The sequence below is a fragment of the Ixodes scapularis genome, unplaced genomic scaffold (genome assembly GCF_016920785.2).
Source record: "Ixodes scapularis isolate PalLabHiFi unplaced genomic scaffold, ASM1692078v2 PGA_scaffold1__304_contigs__length_218370807, whole genome shotgun sequence".
Lineage (NCBI taxonomy): Eukaryota > Metazoa > Arthropoda > Arachnida > Ixodida > Ixodidae > Ixodes > Ixodes scapularis.
Window position 1 is genome coordinate 99217128 of NW_024609846.1, and position 24254 is coordinate 99241381.

Sequence of the window (24254 nt, forward strand, 5' to 3'; positions counted from 1 at the left end):
ACATGAGGAAAGGCTTATACACGAGTATAAACAGTTATTCAGTTCTCCAAAATAAATCTTAAGCGTCAAAATTGCACAAAAGCTAGTCAAACATCCTGGGCGAGATATGGATCCCAGAAAGTTCCAATGTCTAAAAGAGTTCCTCAATCGAGACAGAGCAAGAGTTTCATCTTTGGACTTGGGGATGGACGCCAACCGAAAGGCCCGCCTTACCCTCCGGTCCACATAGTCGTTCCAGGACTTCCACCAGTCCATGGAGATGAGGTAGAGCATCTGCCCCACTTGAAGGCCCCGCCGCTCCTCCCTCCTCAGCCATGTCCTGCACGGTACAACAGAAGGTTCAAAGAACTTCCCAGGGCAGTTCATAGACTAGTGTCAAAACAAATTGCAAGGAAATTGTGTTGCACATGTGAAACATTCTAGCATCACAAACATTTAACGATACTCTCAGTTTCCAGACGCCTACGCTCACAACACTCTTCATCAGATAGTTCAACACATACCATGTGTACACTTGATAGTTGCTCTTAGAATGAAGCGATATTACCACTTATCGGACCAATAAACCTGTCCATCTTCCAGAACCTTCCATACTCTCAAACTCCTCTCTCTCAGTGTGCACAGGCGGTCAAGCTCCTCCTTGCCTACCTCACCCCTCCTCGCCTACCCCTTCGATCACAAGACCTCCCCGTTAGCCAATCAGCGTCGAGCACCTCACTCTTCCTCTCTCACCCGTCAGCCAATCAGCGTCGAGCCTCGCGGCCAAGCTTTTATCCGGGCTTCACTTTTATCTGGGCTTCATGAAATGCCAAACACCCAGCTAAAGAATGTTTCACGTTAAAAGCAGCAGGACAGATAGCTGTGACTAGCCGATGGGTTCTCAAATTAGATTCTTGGGAACGTTCCCCAAAGTATTCTCATGGGTTCCCCAAACTCCCAGATTTCTTTGACCGTCCTCACCCCAAAGCAAAGCATTTTCTAACGAAGAATGTGTTATATGGCTGGCACCTAACCATATCTGCTTAGGTGGCAGCAATGGAAGTCAACAGGCAGACTGCCAGCCGAGCGCTGACGCAGCGCTCGTCTCCTCACTGATTGGACACCGGTGCCATCCAAACTTCTTTCTTAAGCAACTGTGTTGCTCCCGGCGGGAAAAAAATATCAGGTGCTCAGACATACAGCGGCACTCTGCTCCTGAAAACAAGCATGCTCCGGGTTCTCGGAGCATGCTCGTTCACACGCTTACCTTGCACAACACAGGGCCACTTCGTGCCGTCCAGTCTCCACATATGTATACAGTTTTTCCACACTGACACGTCACATTCCGTGTTACCACTGCCTTTGCCACGTTAGCACGGTAAAGGGGCGACCTTTCTTGCCAGTTTTAGAACCAATTTATCAAACCTGAGCCACCCACTGATGCATAACCATAAGCCAATCACTTCCTAGCATGTGCATTATTGTTGACAAAGTCTGCAGGCTTTAGCACTGCTTTTTGCATGAATGCCGAAAGTGGAAAGGGTTCCTTTGCTGCCACTTGAGGCAGATAAGGGGTCCTTGAGGTAAAAAAGTTTGATAACCTCTGGACTAGCACATGCATGGCATACTCGCACAAAGACAACTGGAGTTCTCCGCTTATCCTAAAAAAGAAAGAAGTCCCATGTCCCTTGGTAACTTTCACAACTACCAACCCAGCTTACTTTACCTCCACATAACCATTGCTGACAATCACACGATTCCCTCTGCCAACTGTGTGATAAAATCCCAGTACGCCATTGTTGGCAAAGTAGATAGATGGACAAAGACGACTGCATTTTTTTAGAGCTCTTGCACAACAGGCATAAACCATTTTCCGTTGGCAAAACGTTTGGCTGTTGCAGCTTTACAATGAAAAATGGATCCTATATGTATTTACCTGTACCTAATCAATTTCTAGGCGGAATTCTCTGGTCTTCCTCATTCCAAACAACTCATCACGAAAAGACTCAGTCATAACTTGTGGTAGCAATTTGTAGTACCAAAGGTGGAGAGGTTTAACTATAGAAGAATTAGCAAAATCTGATCGACATGAGATTTAAGGGTGTCCGAGTCTATGAAGATCTACTGTATAAATCGGAATATAGGTCGAATTTATTTTTAAAAATGGACCTGAAAAAGTTGACCCTCGTCTCATATAACGGACATTGGCAGAAAAACAAAAATAATCTCGCAACACTGGGTGGCTGAAGCCGCCATCCTGTTTTTCTTTGCAATCGCCTAGCACTCATCCACTCGTCCACTTGTAACGACTCACTTTCACTTGTGCTCCTTGTTTTGTTACATCTACCGTTGCCGCTCCCGGAGTGATAATGAGCGGAAGTAGAAGATAGATCACGGTAGACTTCAGGAAGGCAATCGCCTATGCAGAGATCCACGGGAATCTTGCAGCACAGCGAGAGTTTGATGTATCGGAGAAGAGCATACGCTACTGGTGAGGCCAGAGATAAGAACTGGCAGCGTGCAGCAAGGCAAAGGAAACTTCATTTCGTGGAAGGACAGCAGTGTGCCCCAAAATCGAAACAAGGGTGGCAAATTTCATTCGGAATCTGCACGCCAGATTGCAACCTGTGACGTTAGAGTGAATTTGTACGAAAGCCGTCGAGGTCGCTCGTGCCTCCGGGCTCTCGAGGGTGCAATCCAGAGGGACGTCATCGTCCCTTTGGATTGCGTTAGTGAACTCGTCGTCAGACGAAGGTTCTGAAGAATCTTAGTAACGCTGGTGCAATTCCTGTTTTATTCTGTGCGAAGCGATTAAATAAAAGTGCAGTGTTTTTTTGTCCTTGTTGCATTTTCTTGCCATAAAAACTTTTTTTTGCTTTTTGCAACTTGTGAATTAGGGGGTCGACCTATATTCCGATTCGATCTATATTCCAGTTTATACAGTAAATACCCACAAAGGGCCTTGCTTACCTTATTATCTCACCCTCTTCTTCCCTGGATGAGGGCCTCAGCCCGAACACAACATGGCACACCTGTCCGAAGAAAAGATGCTTCCAAGTCAGTCACTGATGCACAGCTCCACATTTTTGTTACGTCGGTATCACGCACGCGACGGCAATACATTATGTCGAGCGCTTGTAACACGACAACACATTCTCAAATTACCAATTGATATCACGACCGATGCCACGGAACTGTTGTGGCCATGCCAGTCTGTGTATTGCCGTATGTAATCATTGCCACTCCAGTAGATAGGGTTGTCGGATTGAGGCCACCAATGTAGCACCTCTCAAATAAAGGGTTCTGCCCAAAAATGTGTCCGTTGGTTACAACTGCTTTGATTGGCCAAATTTGTCTGTTCAAAAGCTCTAGAAGCCCCAATTGGGGAGGGGCAATTCACTGAGGGTCACGTGGTCAAGCAAACAAGCTCAAACTGTTCGATTTGTGTAGGGTTACCGAGGACAAATGTCACCCACCTGAAACATGAGGTTGAGTAGACTCAAGGTGAGGCTGTTCCCAACCGTCCAAACAAGGTACTCGTCTAGTGTAATGGTCCCGTCCTGGCAAGCGAGGCAAAAAAACAATGACAACAATGAAACCCTCCTCAAAAGCAACAAGCACGAGCTACGGTCGCCCGTTGGTTTCCGCTAAATGCGCTCCTAAATATTGAGCCACAAATAAAAGCACCCATTAGCGGGAAATTAGAAGGTGCATCACAGTTTGGTAACAAGCAGCAAACAAACATACTACAAACGGACAATTATTAAGTGCATAGAATAATGTGAATTTAGAGCATAAAAAGTACTAGATACAAAAATCAGGCAAACACAAAGATGTCACAAATATATCGATGTCTATGTGTGTTTTCGTTATCACCGGCTTTTATTCTCTCTCAATAAATTGTGTGTTTTCACATTCCTGTTGTGGCCCCAAATACACCAAGTTTCAAGCCCTCCTTTAGGGCCGTAAATATTATAAAAATTAAGCCGAATTTACTTCTGCTCGCAAAAACAATTTTGTAAATAAATATGCAGGCTGTGACAGGTCAAGAACCCGAGGCGAGAAAAAGGAAAACTGGGAAGGAGGAAACATGCATAATGCCAGAGATAGATGGATGTTTCCTCCTCTCCAGCATTTCATTTGCGTCCTCCTCCCCAGCCTTCCTTTCCCTCGCCCTGGGTTTTTGACCTGTCACCGTCCATAGTCACATGTAAATGGATGCAAGCAACATAGCTACATCACATACCGTAAGTAGAGCCAACTACAGTCGAACCCGGATATATTGAATCCAAAGGGGATTGTAAAATAGTTTGATACAGTTGAACCTCGATTTAACGAAACCGGATTTTACGAATTTCCCGATTGAACAAAAAAAGTCTGATTTCCCGCGCAGCCTATGCGCGAAAAATGTCTTTCTTGATTTTACGAAGTTCCCGATTTAACAAAATAATTAGCGGGTCCCGGTGATTTCCTTAAATCGAGGTTCAGCTGTATATCAATAATTCGATATACAAAAATATGTTAAATTAAGCTCAAGTTGAAATTTCCTGGCATCTCTGCTAATACCGAAGCTGGCGACAAACGGGAGCTTACCAAATAGAGCATCCAAGAGCCGCTAAATGCAGTAAACATAGTTGGCAGAGACCGCAAACACTGCCGCGCTTACACGCGCACCTGGCTGGGACCTCCACACGGCATTAACGACAAAGCACGAAAATAATAAAAAAAAATTAAAGAAAACCGGAAAAGCAAGATGCATAAAAAAGATCTCTTGATCCATAGAAAAAAGTGAAGCAAGCAACAAAAAAGAAAGCTCACTACATTCAAGCAACAAAAAAAGGCAAAAAAAAAAAAAATACAACAAAGCAATAACGGCAAAAGGAAGAGGTAAACAAAGATAAGTTGTTAAAAGTGTGATTGCACAACCGTTATTGTCGACACACTCAAATTGTCGAAGACTTTTCTGTTTTTTTTTTCCTTATTTTATTTTGAGGTAGGGAGTCACTCAGCATCAGCAGTGTTCGGTGAAAGGGCGCAGGCTACCATTCCCCGCTCTTCCTATATGCGTGCGGGTGCCCTTCCCCTTGCTTTTGCCATCCTCAACCTTCTTTTTTTTTTTTTTTGCAGCTAATTTTTTTTTACAACTGTTTTTTAGTTGCATATTTTTCAGCATGTATGCTGGCTTGACGGTCTGCCGGCCATGCAAGGCAAGCGATGTGCTCACCACCTGCACAATCGGATCGCGTGAAAAGCAACGGGCGGCCGTGCTTTGTTAGCTATATCGAGTGTCCCCACCATGGGAGTTCGATAAAAAAAAAAAAAACAACGCTCCTCCAGTATTACATCTGATATTCAAGGGGATGTTTGGACTGTTTGATATAAACAATAACTTGAAATACCCGAGTGTGATATAACCGAGCTCGACTGTAAAACGTACCTTATTGGAGTCGTGCTTGTCAAAAATGTCTTCCACTAGCCTGCTCACATCCAGTCTCACTGTAGGTAGCTGAACTTGAAAGAGCTGCAAGCATTACAAAGTTCACATGCATCAAATATTCATCAAAAGTCCAGACACAAAACAAAATAAACAAGAAACGCACTGCGACGAAAAAAAAAAAACATTTCGCACGATTACCTCATCGTTTGTGACCCTCTCTTCCTGCTGGAGCACCGTCAGAAGCGAGAGCATGTTTCTGACTTCTTCGTAGGACAGCATGCCGTCCATGTCTTGGTCGAACACCTTGAAACAGACTGGCCGGGAAGGGAACCCGCGCAACGTATCAACAAACTGGCCCGCCGCTACGTGTTTTAGAGAGTTCACGAAACAGATAACGTGGACATGCAAGTCGATGGTTGAAGGATACCTACACTTCTGCCTCTCAGTGAGGGGTCCCCTACAGCAGGCCGACACGCCGCACGCCATCTCCTTGAAGTCGATGTGGCTGTCCCTGTTCTCGTCGAAGGCATTGAAGATCCCTGGAAGGCAATATGAGCCGTATTACCAATGTCCCTGCCACAGTATCTGGTAAATTTTGGGCATGCAGTAGACTGTCCAGTATTTCAAACAAAAGGAATGCCAAGAAGCTGTGCTTCTGACTCTTTTTCGTTTCACTCCCGTCACAGATGCATTCGCCGTCAGTTCCACGAGCAATTATTAAAACAAAAAAAAAAGAAAAAACCGGATCGAAGAGCTCGGGAAAGAATCGAGCAGTTTTGAACAAAACCGACCTATTCTTAAACTTGCTAATAAGCTTCCTTTCTGACCACACGAGCTTCGGGATTATGGAAATATGTCGTCGCAACTTTTGGAAGGTGGAAAATTTATTTGGCATTTTTTCATAAAAATCTACTCCACACAAAAAAAGGGAAGAGGGGCAATATGTTACTGGGGTGAGGATAGGAGTCAAGGTGTTGCGCTGTATCGACACAATGCGGTGGCCGAAAAGAGTGGCTCACCCTGGCAGAGGGCGGCAGGCACGGGTGGCGAAATGAGTGGCCCCAGTGTCTCCAGGTCAAACTTGCCCGTCCTCGACTGAGTCTTGAGCTGCCAGTACCGCTTCTCCAGCTCTATGATGTCCGTCTCTTCCACTGCGTGGAGAAGGAAGCTGCTAAGCGCAAGCGGTGACTCCCATTTGTCCTCCCAACGTACGCTCACCCAGCTGGTTTAGGTGGGAAACTCATAATAAAAGCAAAGCTAGCACTCCAGCAGGAGTGGAATTCAATGCGAAGTTGGCATCTCTTGCAATTGCAGACCCCGGCTTTGACCCTACTGTTTCGCGTCCCTATGTTTCCTCCAAAGCACATGCTTGTTCTCTTTCCCCTTGCCTCCTACGCACTTTTCCACTAAGTAGGCGATCACACTCACCCAGCACCACCTAGGTAACGAGGTTCTAGTGCTAGATTTTTGTCGTCTGCCGGCGGTCAGTGCCGGTCACAGATTGGACAGGAGTGTGCCGCATTAGCATTTTGCTGGGACTAAAGTTCAATAAGTGAGAACAAGAGTTCCAGCTGAATGTTGACGCAGTACTCGTACGACACTCTTCTGTTACCTGGGTGCCTCGCAAGAAATGGCTAGGAGCCAGCCATTTAACACATTCTGCATTACAATTTGTAAATTTATTACTAAGTCAAGCTTCCTGCACTGCCTGCAGGTGGACTTTGAAGGGGCTTCAGACACTAGCCCTAGCCATTATCATATCTTAAAAGTGTTTAAAAATAATCATTGCATTTAGCGAGAGGATTGACCTCAGTTTTGCAAGAAACAAATTCTCTGTGAATGACAAGTCGATAAAATCTCATTACCCAGGACTAAGATTACTGGAAGCAACCCACAGACAAGAAAACATCAAGGGACAGCGAATTCTACATAGCCAAAATACTTAAATGCTTTGCCACTTTAGTATTACACCCCATGTGCAAGGCATGTATCCAACTGTGATTGGTTGAGAATGCTTCTGTCTCAAAAGGGAACTGCACAAGACAAAAAGGGAAAGAACTAAGCAGCTCTGTTCCCTAAGTTGGACCAAGCTGTCGAACAGAGAAACATTTCATGACGCTCTAAGCTTGGAAACCAGCCCCAAGACGCATACTGCGCTAATAAGCTCAGGTGGCACTCACGGTGTGTGACCCCGGCAAGTGTCTGGTAGAAGGTGGGTGTCTCGAGATCGTTGGACAAGGTCACCGAAGAGGGTTCACTAAGCAGCCACCGGGTGAGAGACGTGGCCTCGGGATGTTGCAGTAGCCACTCGTGGAACTCCTCAAATGTCACCTTTTCGCTCTGGGGCAGCAGGCAAAGTTGCATGTGCACAATAAGTGATGTCCTCAGATGTTACCAGCATTACTAGATCAACTCAGTAGCAAAACTGTCCATAGACACTGCTTCCCCGTGCATATCCCCCTCCCTCCCAAAGGTTTGTTTCCAGTCGTTCGAAGCGCCATGGTTTGGAAGACGGCTGTTGCGATAACGGCGGCTTATTTCATAGTACAAACGGGTTTTGAAGAACAGTGTCTAGATGACGCTTCAAACGACAGGTGGCTGCTTTGGGCGGGTGGAGGGGGAGGTCGATTTTCTGCAGGAGTTTAGCAACTGAGTTGATCTAGTAAGATCAAATGTTACCAAGTCCATCCTAAAAAAAGACTGCTGATGACATTCTTTCGATGCAGCCTTCAGATGACTTTCCAGAAATTTATTTAGTCTGCAGCAGCTCATTTGATAATTTTAGTTTCATTCCTTATTTTCTAATGAGACCTCAAAGCGAGCTCGCAGGAGCCCTAAATCGGCAGTGTATATGTTATAGTTGAGACTTTAAAATAAAAGTCACCTTGGCAAGTTCAGCTTTGCATGTTTTACATAGTCAGCTCTTTACCAAAGTTGCAAGAAGATGGAAGAGGTCCTCTGAATTGATATTTTGTAGCGTGAGCTACACTGGCCGAGGTTGAGCAGTTTAGCGTGGCTCGCATAGTGAACCGTGCTCCGTGCTACGCAAGCGCGAGGAGCAGTGACATCACACGGCGCACAGCTGGCGCGCCGGAGATGCCGCTGCCGTGCCAAAGCCACCGCCGCGCGCGCCTCGCCGGTCTGCACATTCCACAGAAGTGACGTCATAGCCGCTGCAGACGCACTGGCGCCGCCGCGTGCCCAGCTGTCCGCCTTCGTTGCACAGTAGTCAAGTCTGACGCTGCACCGGAGCCGCTTGATAGCGCTTCTTATTTTGTGCGCATCAGCTCGGCTATACCAGGGTATACCCTGGTATAGCCGAGCTAAGCCACCACAATCTTTTGTTCTAAAATGGCACAATATATATGCAAAAGCACTATATATTGCTGCTAAAATGCCCTAAAGTACACTTTTGACAGTGCAACTCAAGTAAATAAAAGTTACAAAAGTCAGCTGATTTCCCCATATTTTTATGTTGTCATCAACACTTGAACTTCAAAGACATTTTGTCACATTTAATACATACGACTTTATACTTTACACCACAAATAATTCATTATAGACATGGTTCTCAAGTGATATGGTTCCTCACAATGATGCACTTAAAAAGTTCAGAGTTCCACAACGACTTGATCAGTTGCAAAATGTTAAACTTGTAGGATATCTCTTTCTTCCCTTTGATTTCGCTACTTCTCTTGGTTACTAGGTGCTTACATAACACGGGTTTTTAAGACACCTGCTACAAGAAACCGTGGCAATTTCGGGCTAAGTCTGTTTGCTCCTCTTTGACTGAATATGCTGCAAGAGAATTATGATCCATAAAACCTTGGCTGCTCATAAACTATACTCGTTTTCACCTCAAGTACTGTAGTAAAAAAAAGTCCAACTCCTCACGTAGCATTACTAATTTCCACCTTTATGTGGATAATTAAGATATATGTAGGTGCATTTTAGATTAGATCTATGTTACCTTATCAAGACGTACACGCTTCAAACGCCAAGAGCATCGCTTCTTCCTCCGACAACCAAATCCTGCAAAAACTACTTTGCGCGGCGTATTAATAATGCGCAAAACTTCCTTTTTTCTTGAGGTGGAAATGTGTATAGTGAGACAATAAATACACCCATTTAGCCATATTGAGAACAATGTAGTCTAAGAAATTCCCAGATGCAACAATTTTAGCAGGGCTTGTAAACTGAAAAGAACCAAGCCTTGTGAATGATGGAGCTTAGATGCACTTTAGGTTCATAAATATTGTCGTGAATAAAAACAAACTTGATTAATAAAACTTAAAATGAATGTTTAATGTGGCAAACTTGCGCCGAAAAACAAAGTAACAAAGATTGTGCTTTGACGGCGACAGAGGGATGACTGACTCGAGTAGCCATACGAACCTCCTTTTGTAAGCACGTAGATATATCTAGCTTATGCTTGTTATAAGGGAAAAATAGTTTTATTTTCTGTATTATGTACCCCCTACAATAATACCCTCGTGGCGATGTAGGTACCACGTAAATAAATAAATAAAAAGTTTTCGAGCTCGAACAGACAACAAAATTCTTAAGTCATCTGGAACATTCAAGTCATGCAAACAGAAAAAAGATTAAAAAGGACGAACGCTGGTGGGGATTAAACCCCAGCCAGAAGCGTGGGAGTTGAGCACGCTGCTGAATCAGCTATTTTCATGCAGCAATATGATCTCCACTCGATCACCGAAGGTAAAGCCTTTGTGCTGATCTCATTATAACAGGCAAAATTGTCATCCATTCAATTGGCCCCAACATTTGCTAGGCTTGTACCACAGATCCTGATACTTGGTGCCTTGCACGGCACACAAGGAAACAAATTTGTAGGGGTGTGAGAGAGCCCATATCGACCTTTGCTTCACTGCTGCAGAGGACTGAACTGGCTGGCACAGAGTGAAGCATTTTAACATAACACAAAATAAAAAATAAAAAAAATTGTAGATCCCATTTACTTCACAAGACGATGGAGGACCAAGGAAGCTGTTATCTTTACAACAAGTATACGACATCTATACGATTTACATATGATTGCAATGAAGACACCTACACGACTTCACTATTTGTCTTTTTTCCGACTGAGCCCAAGTCTCTATATCAGCATCCCGGAAGCGAAAGAAAAAGTTCTTGGCTGAGATAAGTCGGTGACCGTAGATGATAACAAGGGATCAAGACCTTACTATCTAATAATGCCAAGGAAGGCTGACGCACGCAGGTTGCAGGTTGCCCCCTCTTTTTATTTGTACTTGCCACGACCAGACAGAACAAGGGAGCGCCGTTTAAACGGGAGTTTTTTTGTTAACATCCATGGACATTTTTTTCCAGATCCTAGCACATAACAGCTTTGCTGTAAAAAATATTGGTTGATAATAGTGGATAAGCGAGAGCCTACCAATGCAATGGCTGGACGTCCAGTCATGATTGGTGGAAATTATTCAACTACACTTGACAAGGAAGTACTATCAAGATCAATATGAGAATTTGTAGTTGGGTAACTAAGTCTATCAAGATCAATACAACTGTGAGCACCGCTCCCTGTGGCCTGCGGTACATTCAGTGCCCTCTGCCGAACGCTCCATAAAGCTTAGATGCAAGGGGAATTGAGACAAGTTGACTCCTACGCTCTTTGCACCACCCTTCACATCTGGGCTGTCTGCATGCACTGATCGTGGCCTCCACAATTTGTCGTATGCGCGTAAACTGACGTGCATGATAATAACTCGAAGCGATGGCCACACTCGCTGCGGGAAAGTTTGTCATTTATTTATTTTGTTATGTTACTTTTTTGGTAGTAGGGAGCGAAAGACTGCCTACGCTTGCACCATGCTAACTCCTTGCATGTGCAGATTTGCAGTTTCCTGCTATTGCGAAAGACACGCAAAGTAAATAATAGGCAGTTTTAGTAGCCTGTTTCGATACTTCCAATAACTGTATGATGCATGTACAAAGGCGTCGGCGGAGCGTCGGATATTTTTATCAGAATTATGAGAATAAATTACTAAAACTCGCAAATAAAAAAAGTTACCCTACACAAATATTTATTTAAGCAGTTATTACTACAGCACACTGCTAGCGGAAAATGCTTTTGGTAATTGGTCAACAATTTCATGGTTCCACTGACCATTCTTTGCTAGCAGACGATCCGAAAGTGCAGAGTGGTGCAACGATCCCTAAAGATATGTCTCGTCTGCAAAACGCCTTTATACTTTACGCAGCAATTGACAGGTGGCACTGATAGTGCCGCAAGCCACTTGGAGCGGTATTCACTCTAATATTGATCATGATAGTGCATATGTATACCCAAATTAGTCAAAGCTGCAATAACAAACCATTCTATTAAGCTGAGAAAAAAGAGCAAGTTGATAAAAAAAAAGACATCTTTCTTTATGCGAGCAATTCACAGCATGCCCCTTAAGACTGAGACAGTTACCCAAATGCCTGCTTGAACATAAAGCAGGGTAGTAGAATGTCCTATGACCTCAAATCTCTCAGAAAGAAAGAACACCTAAAAAAATCATCAGCCATTCCAATCTGTGTAGGTGGATCACCACCGAAGCTGTTAGCACACGACACAGACGAGGGACCGGAGGAAACTAGACGCGCGACGGAACCGCCACCCAGCGAAAAGACACACGCGACGGGACCGCCACCCCGGGACAGCAAAAGGAGAGGAAACTAGGCACACAAGCGCTTGAAACAAAGACAAAGAGAGGGCGGTGCGAGCATAGACATGGACGACGCGGGTTGCACAGCAGAAAATCTTTGAGAAACCTTTGTTGTCTACCTGAGAGTTTACTGATCTTGAGAATGGTGCCTTTTGATAACTAATCTACTGAATAGACCTATTGCTAAATTACCCTAACATCAAGGAGAATGCAGGAAATGGTGTTCCATGCGCCGCACGTGCCGGTGTCTGCAGCAGTAACTGTCCTAAAGCAAAAGCCTAAAACAAATGGCATTTTGCATGAGCGTTCGTCAACGCTTTATTTTGGTTATTTACTTTGAATCTTTTATACAGGTAAGGTGTGCACGTGCGGTGCCAGCATCTGCAGCAGTACCTGTTCTAAAGCAAAAGCCCAAAACAAATGGCATCTTGCATGAGCGTTTGTCAATGCTTTATTTTGGTTATTCACTTTGAATCTTTTATATGGGGAAGGCATGTGCGCGCAGCGGTGCGAGCGTAAAGCTTTTAGTCACTGCATACGAAAAATCCACGGAACCCTAGCCATAAACAGCTTCGCTCTAAAAGGACTACAGGAGCAACTGCTCACCTTAGGACTCTCCCCCATTTCTTTCCTTGCCCCTTCTTTCAAAAAGCGTGCGAGATAAATGATCCTAGACGACAGACGCTGGGCTCAAAGGAAAGAACGGGGGCTCACCTCGATGAAGCAGTCGGCCACCGCTTCTGGAATGTAACCGCCGTCGCAGGCAAGGACAAGCTTGATCATGTCGTTCTTGTAGATGTGTGTGCCTCCTTCGTTTGCGTACAGGTTGAAAATGACTGCCACACCAGCAATGCCAGGGCAAACCAGGATGAACAAGAAGGGAGAACAAACCAATGCCATCAGATAAGCTTGACAAAGACAAAATGATTCAGAATGACACAAAAAAAGGCTCACATCATCACAGCTCTCAATGTTTTTAACCTTCTAAATCAGGAAGGATTCGTGTGGAAGTGGCAGTAGTTGCCTTAGCCGCAAACAGAAATGTCTCCACTTCAAGGATCTGCCTCGGTGGCTCAGGGCTGACAAACACTGGTACAGCCTTGAACATGAAGAGACTACTAAACTATGTTTCTGAGGGAAGAACCTTGCTACCTCTAAGCATCAATCTTTTAGCATCACTTTATGGTGCCTCAACCACCGAACTGAAACATTCACACTTCCAGGACCTGTCTTAGGAACGGCTTAGGGTTGGCATACACTGGTACAGCCTTGAACATGAAGAGACTACTCAACTATGTTTTTGAGGGAAGAACCTTGCTACCTCTAAGCATCAATCTTTTAGCATCACTTTATGGTGCCTCAACCACCGAACTGAAACATTCACACTTCCAGAACCTGTCTTAGGAACGGCTTAGGGTTGACATGCACTGGTAAAGGCTTGAACATGAAGAGACTACTCAACTATGTTTTTGAGGGAAGAACCTTGCTACCTCTAAGCATCAATCTTTTAGCATCACTTTATGGTGCCTCAACCACTGAACTGAAACATTCACACTTCCAGAACCTGTCTTAGGAACGGCTTAGGGTTGACATACACTGGTACAGCCTTGAACATGAAGAGACTACTCAACTATGTTTTTGAGGGAAGAACCTTGCTACCTCTAAGCATCAATCTTTTAGCATCACTTTATGGTGCCTCAACCACCGAACTGAAACATTCACACTTCCAGGACCTGTCTTAGGAACGGCTTAGGGTTGACATACACTGGTACAGCCCGAAAAATGAAGTGACTACTGAACTGCGTTTTTGAGGGAAGGACCTTGCTAGATCTAAGCATCTACCTTTTAGCTTCATTCTATAGAACCATTATTAAGGAGGAGCTTAAATTGTAGTGACTATTAATACGTAACAAAGTTAGTGTTGTGCGAATATTCAAATTTGTCGAAGTGTTAATTGCAGTGGGTTAGCCCCGTGGAGCGTGCTTCTTACCAAGCACCGGTGCACTGCAGAGAAGCAACACCCGTGAAGCCAAAGTCAAAGTAAAATTTGGGGGTTTTATGTACCAAACCAACGACGGGCATCTGGCACGCCCCAGCGGAGGACTGAGGATTAATTTCGACCACCTGGGAATCTTTTGACGTGCAGCCGAAAGCTCAGTTACACGGCGTCTTCTACGCAATAAGCCTCCACCAGATTGCGGGCACCTCGGCCGAGATTCGAACCCGCCACATGGGGACCCGTAGGCCGACGCTCTCGCCTCGGAGCCACCGAGGCGGCAACACCCGTGAAGCTTGCTTCCCCGAGTGTTGCTTCTCCGCAGTGCACCGGAGCATGGTAAGAAGCGGGATAAACGGGGCTAAACCACTGCGGTCAACACTGAAAAGTACAAATATTCCAGTCCCGTGCTCGGAAGGAAGGCACACTTCCAAAGCAAGATGGAGCATGCACGCCTAGTGTAGTTAGAAAAAAATAAAAACTTTGTGATTGTTGATATCTACACAAAGGTGAAAAGGTGAACTGTGGCTATTATGCAAGAGTATATGTTATGCAGGGATGTCCTGGCAACCTGCATTCATAATTCCTTTCTTTCATTTTCTCAAATTTGAGATTTAAGAAAGGATATTTCTACTGTAGATAGCAACATTTATAAATCCACTCAATTAGGTATAGCTAGGCATCTCTGTATGTTTAACTTTATGTTAAATGAATCATTAACTTCTCATCCCAATGTAGGCATTGAACTTTTAGAGGCCACAGTTCATAAATATAGTTAAATTTAACTTAAATTAGAAATGGACAAGTGGAAGCTTGGGAACAACCCTCGCAAGTCCAGCTGGGTTTTCGTTTAAGCATGGTACAGTACTAAAAGGCTCGAAAAAACTACTCAATTTTCAATATGAAAATACTTGTACAAAACCACTATCCGCTTCGAATCACTTCGAACTCAAAATCTGCTATTTGCACCTGCCCAGACAAAATGACTCAGCAATGCTGTGAAGAAAAAGTGAAGAGGGCAGTGTGCTCACATCTTATCCGCTCCTCCCGGGTGCCTCGCGTCAGCAGCACCAGGCCGCAGAGGAGGTCCTTGAAATTGATGCCCTTGCTTGTGCCACCACATGCCTGGAAGATGTGCTGCATACCAAGTTCCCCACAAAAGGTCACAAAAGGGCCTGCCATCGGCTGAAGATGTCAGACCCATCACAATGTATCATCTTTACTGACCTTGGAAAGCAACTGCAGCCTCCAAGTTTTCATTCAAAAAATGTTTTAAACAGTTTGCTAACTTAAAGTAATGCTTAGATGTGAGTTTAATCTCCACAACAAAGCATGGAATAACTTCAGTTTTTGTTTCTGCATGATAGCTTTTGCAGAAAATAACAAAAGATTGACTGACCAATGCTAATAAAATTTAAAACAAGATTGAGACAGAGTAAACATGGAAGGTCGGTGCCTCAACTAACACAATCCTTCGAGCCAAAAAAAAACAACTGGAGTCACTAAACAATTCAACCACATGCAAAAAAACAAGGTACATTGGTCAAGTGGGCACGTCACACCCCCCCACCCACAGGTGTAAACGTGACAAAACATGATGGAACAACAGTCACAATACGACATGCACAGATTGGGGTGTTTCCAGAGTTGTGGAAAGAGTACCTCAGCTAGCTTGAGTGGCACAAATTCTCCAAGCACCTCCTTGATGAATGCCTGCCTGGTGATGATGCCACTCAGATTCGAGGCCCGCTTGAAGGCATCCCTCAGCCGCCTCAGTTCAGATTCCGTCACTGCGTATGACAAAACGCGGAGGAATGGTAACAAACCTTAAAGGGACACTGACAGGGTATTTATGCTTGCCAATGTTTTTATTTGTACATGATACATGAGAGCCCAACTACCCAGAACACAATTTGCAGCTCGACATTCATTTTCTTCCTGCCTGAAAATTGCCTAACGAGAACTGGCCGGTTTGAGTCACGCTTACTCTCTTTTCCATAGTCACATGCCGTTTTCTAAGGTTTAGACACAACCACCAAATATAATCAAAGTCACTGGTCATCGAAGGCACACACTCAATATCAAAAATAGAAAAAGAAACATGATACTCAATTTTTATTACTAAAAAAAGAACTACAAATACGTTGATTGAAAAAAAAAAAAAAAAAAAGAAAGTTGCACAGCCACGTCACTTCCGGCAACGCTCTCCTCCTCTATATTTCTTCTTCCTCCCCAGACCAGTTTTGATTTCGGTTTCGAGCAGTTGCATGTTTTTACTTTATTAAAAATATATGCGACGTAGCAAAATATTGATTGGGTAGTCCTCTGACACACTTATTAAATGCCTGGCAAAAAATTAAAAAAAAAAAAAAAAAAAATTTGGGGGGCTGTTAGTGTCTCTCTAACCAGAGGTGTTACCACAACATTTCAATGATGCGAGAGAAAGAAGCAGAGAAGTGGCGGGGCACTAGACCGTAACAGTTTATTGACACATGGAGTGCTGACTATAAGTAAAAGTTTCTGCTGCCGAAATTGCTTTTCGTCCCGAGATGTACGGTAAGCTGCATGCTACATTCCCGGTCCCTTCTCTCGTACCAGGGCCACATTAAAGTTTAACAAGAGCGAATTAACTTTTTTTTTAGACACCACCCCCAATCTCAATAAAGGTTAGGGTAAAAGAACTCCACACTAACGACAATACATAAATAGAGACAACCAGAGTGAATTCAGCACAGCTAACTAAAATTAACAGATATAAAAATTTATATATAACCACCAGATCACCTCTTATTCAATAAATTGAGTCAAGAAAGTCTTGTTGGCTGTGTTCAAAAATATTGTTGCGGTTACCCCCCCTTTTTTTTTTCTCTTCATCTTTCCTAGTCTCAGGTTTCAGTGCGTGTAACTTCAACCAGCTCACCTGTTTATTCATCTTTTCGTCAGTGCCATCTAGATTTGGTAATTTTATCGATAAACTATGAAGTCCTGAAATAACTCGTGCTTTCCAAAGCAGCATTTTATATATTATAGAGAAGTCCTTGCTAAATCCATCACATAGTGATTAACACTGAGGGCACTGAATGTTCATGCACTCAGTAAGGATTATTAGTTTTGAAGCGACCACCTTAACCATGACTTTTATAGCAACATCTAAGGCACAAAAAGTTAGGGTGCAAACAAGCTGGTGAAGGTTTAACATTTTGGACAAAACCCCGAGACCTTGTGTTGTGTTGTCCTTTTTCCCCCCAGTCTCGGGGTTTTGTCCAAAATCTAAGGCACAACTGCAAAATCTCTTGGCCACAGTTTAAAGCAAATGCTGCAATCAGCTCACCTAGAACAAACCAGCTATTTAGCAAACCCGACCGATAGTGAAGTTTGTTCGAATAAATTTCCATCCACACTGATGTAGCAGTGGTACGTCTCTAGGCAATACGATAACATTAAAGCATATCAAACCCTACATTACAATGGCACAAAGCCATAAGAACTCACAAAACCTCCAAGGTAAACCAAAGGCATTGTTCTTCTCATCTCAAGCAAAACCTTAACAAAAAAAAAGTCTCCCTTTTGCTGCGCTAGCGTAACAAAGGCAGAGGTGGCTAAGGGTTTGCACAGGCCGATATCTAGAGGCCCGTCCCAGCCCAGCCCGCTGTCTCTTGGGCTCGAACACGCCCACAGCCCTCAATCTATTTCCGACAGCCAACGAGGCCCAGCCTGACATGGCGCTAATTTTCAAGGGCCCGCTGAGGCCTGCTCCATTTTAGCCCTGTATGAATGGCCAACAAATTGCACCGCATGGCAGCTTGCTTGTCACTGCTACACATATGTTCATTACGGTAACCGATTGTCAATGCTGTAAGCACCTTTTTTTATTTTTTTGCTGCTATTATTAGTTGGACCAACCTGCGGGCCTCGGCAGCATGTTTTATTATACTTTTCTGCGACCAAACCCGTGCGGAAAGGCATAAAGAAAAAAATGACAAGAGCAGCAGTAAACAAAACCGTGTGTCAAAGTTGAAAAAGAGTAAAAACGTTGCGATGAGTTGGGACCTATAAGGCAAACGAAGTTCTAAATTGCCCACTCACAATTCATACAACAAAAAAAATATTATTTATACTGCCGTTTTTGCGGTGGTCTGCGAGAAATTGTTTAGGAAAAGCACTCCTTCCCATATTCTGGATGCATGCACTCGTATGTACATATGGTTTACGTCAGCGAGGGCGCACATTGTGTAGGTGGGTATGTGCACGTGTTGATGGGGCCAAGCGATGGTACGATGGCGGCACCGCCGGTGGTGAAAAGGAACGCCGCCGCTATGCTCTGGAAGAGCATTCGCTGCACACATACAAAACCGTACAAACACACATACAAGCACACACACGTTTTCAGCATATGGGTCTCCCCCACTGAGGTCACTCTCCCAACCCCCCAAACAAACTGCCAAAAAACATTACTGCCATAAAAAAAATAAGCGATGGCCGGCTTGGTTTGCTTTGGCCCGCCTTGCAGACTTGAATGCAAGGCCCGTACCTGGCCCAGTCCCTTCGTGAATGTAGCCGTGAAGCCCGAGCCCAGCCCGCTGGCCGGGCCAGCCCGTGGCCTGCGGGCTGGCCTGTGCCCATGCAAATTTCTAGTGGTGACACAGAATGCGATGTGTTAGTGAAGAACTGTGTACACATGTGAAGACTGGGTGGCACGAAGTGACCCTGTATCGTGTAAGGTAAACGCGTGAGCACTCCGTGAATGTCCTACTTGTGGAAGCCACCCATCGGCAGCGGTTGCAGTGTAAATTCAAATTTCTCAGAGCCTGTTGGAGTGTGAGACGCAGCAGACAGAGCGCGCGGAAAACAGAACAATTGGAAGATAGCAGCGCCAAGCAGAGCCCTGGTGCAAGCTCGCAGCGAAAGAGAACCAAACACTAGCAGCTAAGAGAGTGTCTGCGTTCTTTTCTGACGCTCTCGCTTGCGCTCTTTCTCTAGGGAATCCCGGAGCACGCTCGTTTCACAAAGCAGAGCGCTGCTATATGTCCGAACACATTGTTTTACCCTCGCCGGGAGTTACACGAAGCCACTCGAGGGGTAGTTTTGGCTGGCACTGGTGTCCAATCAGTGAAGAAATAAGCACTGCATTAAGCGTTCAAATGGCAGTCGGCCTTTCGACTTTCGTTGCTGACACCTAACCGGATATGGTTAGGTGTCAGCCATATAACACATTCTGTGTTAACAGACAGACACAAAAAAAGGATTCTATTTTGCTAGCGCAAACGAGACTGAGCAAGCAGACACCAATGCCGGCAAGTCGTCCGGCAGTGGCTCCTCCGAGTGAAAAAAGGGGAGGGAAGCTGAAGAGAGATGGAGGAAGTGTTATTGTTCCATAAAAGTGGGATGATTTCCTCCTGGTGTCCTTCCTACATTTTCCTCGTTTCTTTCGCCCCTTTCACGTCGGTGGCAACCCCGCCTTCTCGCACCACGTGCCGTGCTTGCGGAAAGACACAACCCGCCCCCTGTGTCGCAGATTCTCAGGCTCTAGCAGCAAGTCTCAGTTTCACCATCCTCAACATCTTCACGCTAGTGTGTCATGAAAGGCAATAACATCTCCATTAAAACCGAATTAGGAGCGACTCGAGATAATCTGGGAAAAGTTAGGTTTCACGCAGCTTCTCAACAATGGTCGTACTATGCATATGCAAAAGTATGATGAAAGAAACTACCATCCAATCCCTAAATGTGAGAGGGCCCAGAACGTTTCAATACCCAGAGGCAACAGATCGTTCAGCGTTTAAAGAAGGTAATCACCCACCGATCTCTAGACAATTGTACAGTTGCATCGGTGTTTTAAATGCATCGATATGTACATATTGACGTGCATGTGTATCTATGTAAATGCAAGGGGGCCCAACGTTTTGAAACCAACTTCTTCAGAGGGGACTGTGACCGTTGAGGAGGGGCTTCCTCAATGGTCCCTTTCTTTTATTTTTCTACTCACTTGCTTTTATCCTAATTTCAACCCGACCTGACTGACTTCTGTCAAATATGCTTTTGTTTTAAGCATTTACAAAAGCGCCCGAGGTACACATTTTAACACTGCTTGAGTGTGCCGTTTACACGAGGTAAAAAATGCCTGCCATCTACAGTGATTATTTACCAGAAGGTTGCGAGGTCCCTTTTATGTAAGACATGAAACTACAAAATTACTATAGCTCAATACCACAGTCACGCTAATACCGGACAGTTCCTTCACACAGGGAAGGGTATGCTACATTACAAGGTTGTGCATGTGAAATTACACAGTTGAAATTGCACATTAAGTCGGGACTCCTCTGAAATCTCAGATGGGTCTCAGGATGAGAAACGGTTCAGGTCAAATGTTGCATAAGAAAATAATATGATTATAATGCAACATTTTAGTAAACGCTATTCACTGGCTTTCATAGCCCACAACCCGACATTGTCCACACCAGTACCGGTTGCCAGTCAGGGTCAGCATGCTACAAACCAAGTAAAAAAAGAATGCTATGGGTCGTGGGCAGAAATTTTAATGAGGTCTTTGAACAGGCTCGTATGCTCGTTCAAGGCCCTGGCCTTGCTGCAAGTCGAGCCTTGTTACAAATAAACTACAACGAGCCTGCCTCTGCCTGGCTTTCATTGTTTGTTTATTTATTTTATTATCCACAGGGCCAGGAGCATTCAGAGATTAGTAGGTTATAAAAAAAATAAAATACACAGCGATAAACAAGTAGCACGAAATCTTCAGAACAATTATTGTGGCCAATTACGACTATAAAGGTTAATCACGGCACTCCTGAAACTGTAACTAATAGCAACTTTAGACAGGTGTGGGAAAGTCAGAGTTGTTGCTAATAAAAGCATAAAATGCATTAGTACTGACTGTTTCCGACTTCTAGATTGAACTTTCCTAATCATGGTTCTGAGTCATTTAACTGTGGGCTGCCTGGATATATGTCACATATCCAGGCTGTGTAAACTATCATGCTCTATATTTAATAGGCTTCAAAGCCCGAGGCTTTTCAATGCTCTAAGCCAAAGCCTGAAGCTCAAGTTCCTGCAACTGCTACAAACGTAGAAAGTTCTATAATTGTCATATTTTACTTGAATTATCCCATCACAAGATACATCTGTGCTAAGGTTTCCAATTGAACAATAAACTATCCACTGTACCAAGTTCAACGCACCAGTCGAAAGATTTCTGAATGACAGAACAAGTGTTTCTTTCTCTGTATCTCTTTCCTTGTGGGATGACATAACGGTGTCAGTAATAGAAAACCATAGCACCGTCACTATTCAGTTTTACAAAGCGAAGTTCGCTCATCCTATCTCTCGACGAGAAGTTGCGTCTTTATTTACAATCCGATAAACAAAACGGTCGTACAATTCAGATAACGCCACTGAGGGTTCTATCTTTTCAGAGATACTCCTCAGGAATGGAGAAACAGGCGATAATAATGACCTGTAAAAAAAGCCACAGAAATATCGGCACAACGCACGAAGCGTTTTTTTTTTTTTTTTTTTTTTTTTTTAACGCATCGCTTGATGAATCAATGAACTACGTTATGTGTTTATCGCGACGTTCGAAAGGCTGCGATTGCGAACACATTTAAATAAAGTAAAAAAAATTAGTTCGATTTTAATTAGACCCGTTCAAGATAAAATCTCCCACACAAATGCATGAATCAGCGACTGTTGCGCAGTTTTCCAGCATCGTCAACATATCGCAAGGAGCTCACGCGAACGATCGCCACCACCACTTGTTTTTATGAATATTTTCCGGCTCTTGACATACTCCCCCCAGCGTCCAGAAGTGTAGCCGAGGAACGGAGATAGCCTTCAATTTATTAAGCAGAAAAAGCGTGACCTCCCGACGCATAAGCCCCGAACAACTCCGATTAGATTAAAACGCTCGAGCAAGAAACTGAATGGAGATTTTTACCGGAGCTGGGGGTAAACACTTGCAACACACGACCGTGTAACCTTCCTCTGTTTACCCACGCCCGGTAGCTTTCGAGTCGATCGGGTATATACACACGTTGACGAAGTACTCTACTCATAATAAAGAAAAAATAAATTCGCTTTTATTTCAGCAGTATCCACAAGTGACGAGGACATTTCGTGAGCGGAAAGCATTAGGCTTAGCGGCCATCCCACTGTCGGAAAGCCAATTTGTAAATTGACGGGCCCTTACCTCTTTTGGAGGCATCCTCATTCGTGATTGAGCAGGGCTTGGAATCTCTGGCCCCCATGGCACCCCTGTGCTTCACGGTAACCGCATAACCACGCTTCGGACAGTCATTTCTACGAGAAGAATGCACAGACACTACACTTCCAGCCCAAAAAGCTAGCCATGCTGGTTGGTCACATGACTAAACACACGAGTGTTTAGTCAGGTGAACTTGAGTTTCGAAGAATGCCCATAGATGCCGCAAGTTACTGTCCATCTACTCAATGGTTGGTATCTTGTTTCGGTTTCGTTTCTAAAGGTTAAAAATATATATTGTTTGCATGTTAAAAAGTCCCTGAAAATAAAAAAAAAATTTTTTTAAACACTTTATTTGGGACACGCGTGGGTAGCGCCATTTTGAGAGCGAGAGAGAAAAGGGGAAAGGGCTACCGGCGCTTTCCCCCTTTCTGATTGTGTAGATAGAGTGGAAGTCCCGGATGAGAGGCTTGGCCGGTGCTGGGCGTCTGCAGTGCCCCAACTTCGTTCGCGCTTTCTTCTACGTTTCAAACTCCCAAACTTAATTAGAGTCATGGTCTTTGATGGCGACAGTCCCCCGGTCATCGGGACACCATTGCTGGGTGATAGGGTGCACGAATAACGACAGAAAGCGTTGAGTACTGTCCGAGGACCTATGTAGCTTGCATGGAATCCGGCAAAGCAAGTACGGCTGGAATGTTTTTAAGCTCCATTGCGTTCCGCATGACTGGAAATGATGAACCATTTATACATTTTTGCTTGCAATGGGCCTACTTCAACGTAGCCGCTTTTAGTTGTAATCAACAAGTTATACACGAAACGGGAACCTCAATTAACTTTGTAAACGCCCGGAGCTGCTACATATCGTCTTGCTCTGCTGTTTTTATCTTCGTGTCCCTGTTCTTATATTTCCTTGTGAATGAACGACGAAGACGCTCCAGATGTACTTTTATCGAACCGCAGAAAGCCTCGAAGCAGCCACGAATTATCTTACTATTTGATGCAATATTGTGGGTACTCACCTCCAATTTCTATAGCTTGCACGTTCGCTGCCGCTGTTCCCCCCGTCGCCACACTGGCGGATGCCATGACTCAAACAAAGAAACGTGCATACTGGGCTGGAAAACACAGATCGCAACACACGAGACGTTCCCTGCGGCGACTATCAAGCGCCTCAAAGCGCCTTAGTCAACGGAAACAACCCACCAGCGGCACTCCAAGGACGCTTTTGCCGGCTCCCTGGTATCGCGCAAAAGATCGCGATTAAAACAAAAAAAAAAAAAAGAAAACCAGTAGAAATGCGTTTTCAACAATTTCCAGACACACCCGGGGGAGGAAATGAGCCTTCAACTAAGTGTTGTAGATGATAAAATCGAGTCAGTCACCACCGCAAATTATCACTATAAAGATAAATTCAGTTACAAAATTTTACCAGCTGAAACAGCAGTTATCATGAGAAAACTAGCACGCACATTGCGAGCATACCCCATGTTCATCGGCGGTACAGCGTTTGGTGCGTGCTCCATTCACGAAATGTTCCGAGCGAAGTCGAGAGGATGGCGTTGAGGAAACGCCTTTTCGGTTTACGGACGCAATCCACTGCCGCCGGAGACAGGGCTCATGTGGAAAGCGATGGAGTTCAAAGACATTGCAGCCGCTCTCGCGTTGCCGGGTTCCTTGCAAGCTACATATGTCCTCGGACAGTATTCTATGCTTTCTGTTTTTATTCGTGCACCCTATGACTCAGCAATGGTGTCCCGATGACCGGGGGACTGTTGCCATCGAAGCCTCTGGCTCTAACTAAGTTTGCGAGTTTAAAACAGAAAAGAAAGCGCGACCGAAGTTCGGGCACAGCAGACACCCAACACCGGCGAAGCCTCTCATCCGGGACTTTCACTCTTTCTACACAATCAGAAAGGGGGAAAGTGCCGGTAGCCCTTT

At 44.5% G+C, this 24254-nt stretch overlaps 1 protein-coding gene across 2 annotated transcripts in view; it reads right to left on the reverse strand.

Annotated features, from left to right (window-relative positions):
• Positions 1-22475, reverse strand: part of LOC8031116 (ubiquitin carboxyl-terminal hydrolase 32) — a 64203-nt gene extending 41728 nt beyond the window's left edge. For both annotated transcript variants that reach the window (XM_029974694.4, XM_040499418.2), the window contains exons 1-12: positions 22302-22475; positions 15764-15891; positions 15133-15238; positions 12820-12941; positions 7597-7756; positions 6436-6567; positions 5848-5955; positions 5615-5730; positions 5417-5500; positions 3456-3539; positions 2950-3011; positions 214-319 (exon numbers count right to left, since the gene is read on the reverse strand). In XM_029974694.4, coding sequence (XP_029830554.2) covers positions 214-319; positions 2950-3011; positions 3456-3539; positions 5417-5500; positions 5615-5730; positions 5848-5955; positions 6436-6567; positions 7597-7756; positions 12820-12941; positions 15133-15238; positions 15764-15891; positions 22302-22359 — 1266 coding nt within the window. In that variant the 5' untranslated portion in view covers positions 22360-22475. The remainder of the gene's footprint in view (positions 1-213; positions 320-2949; positions 3012-3455; positions 3540-5416; positions 5501-5614; positions 5731-5847; positions 5956-6435; positions 6568-7596; positions 7757-12819; positions 12942-15132; positions 15239-15763; positions 15892-22301) is intronic.
• Between the last annotated feature and the right edge of the window lie 1779 nt (positions 22476-24254).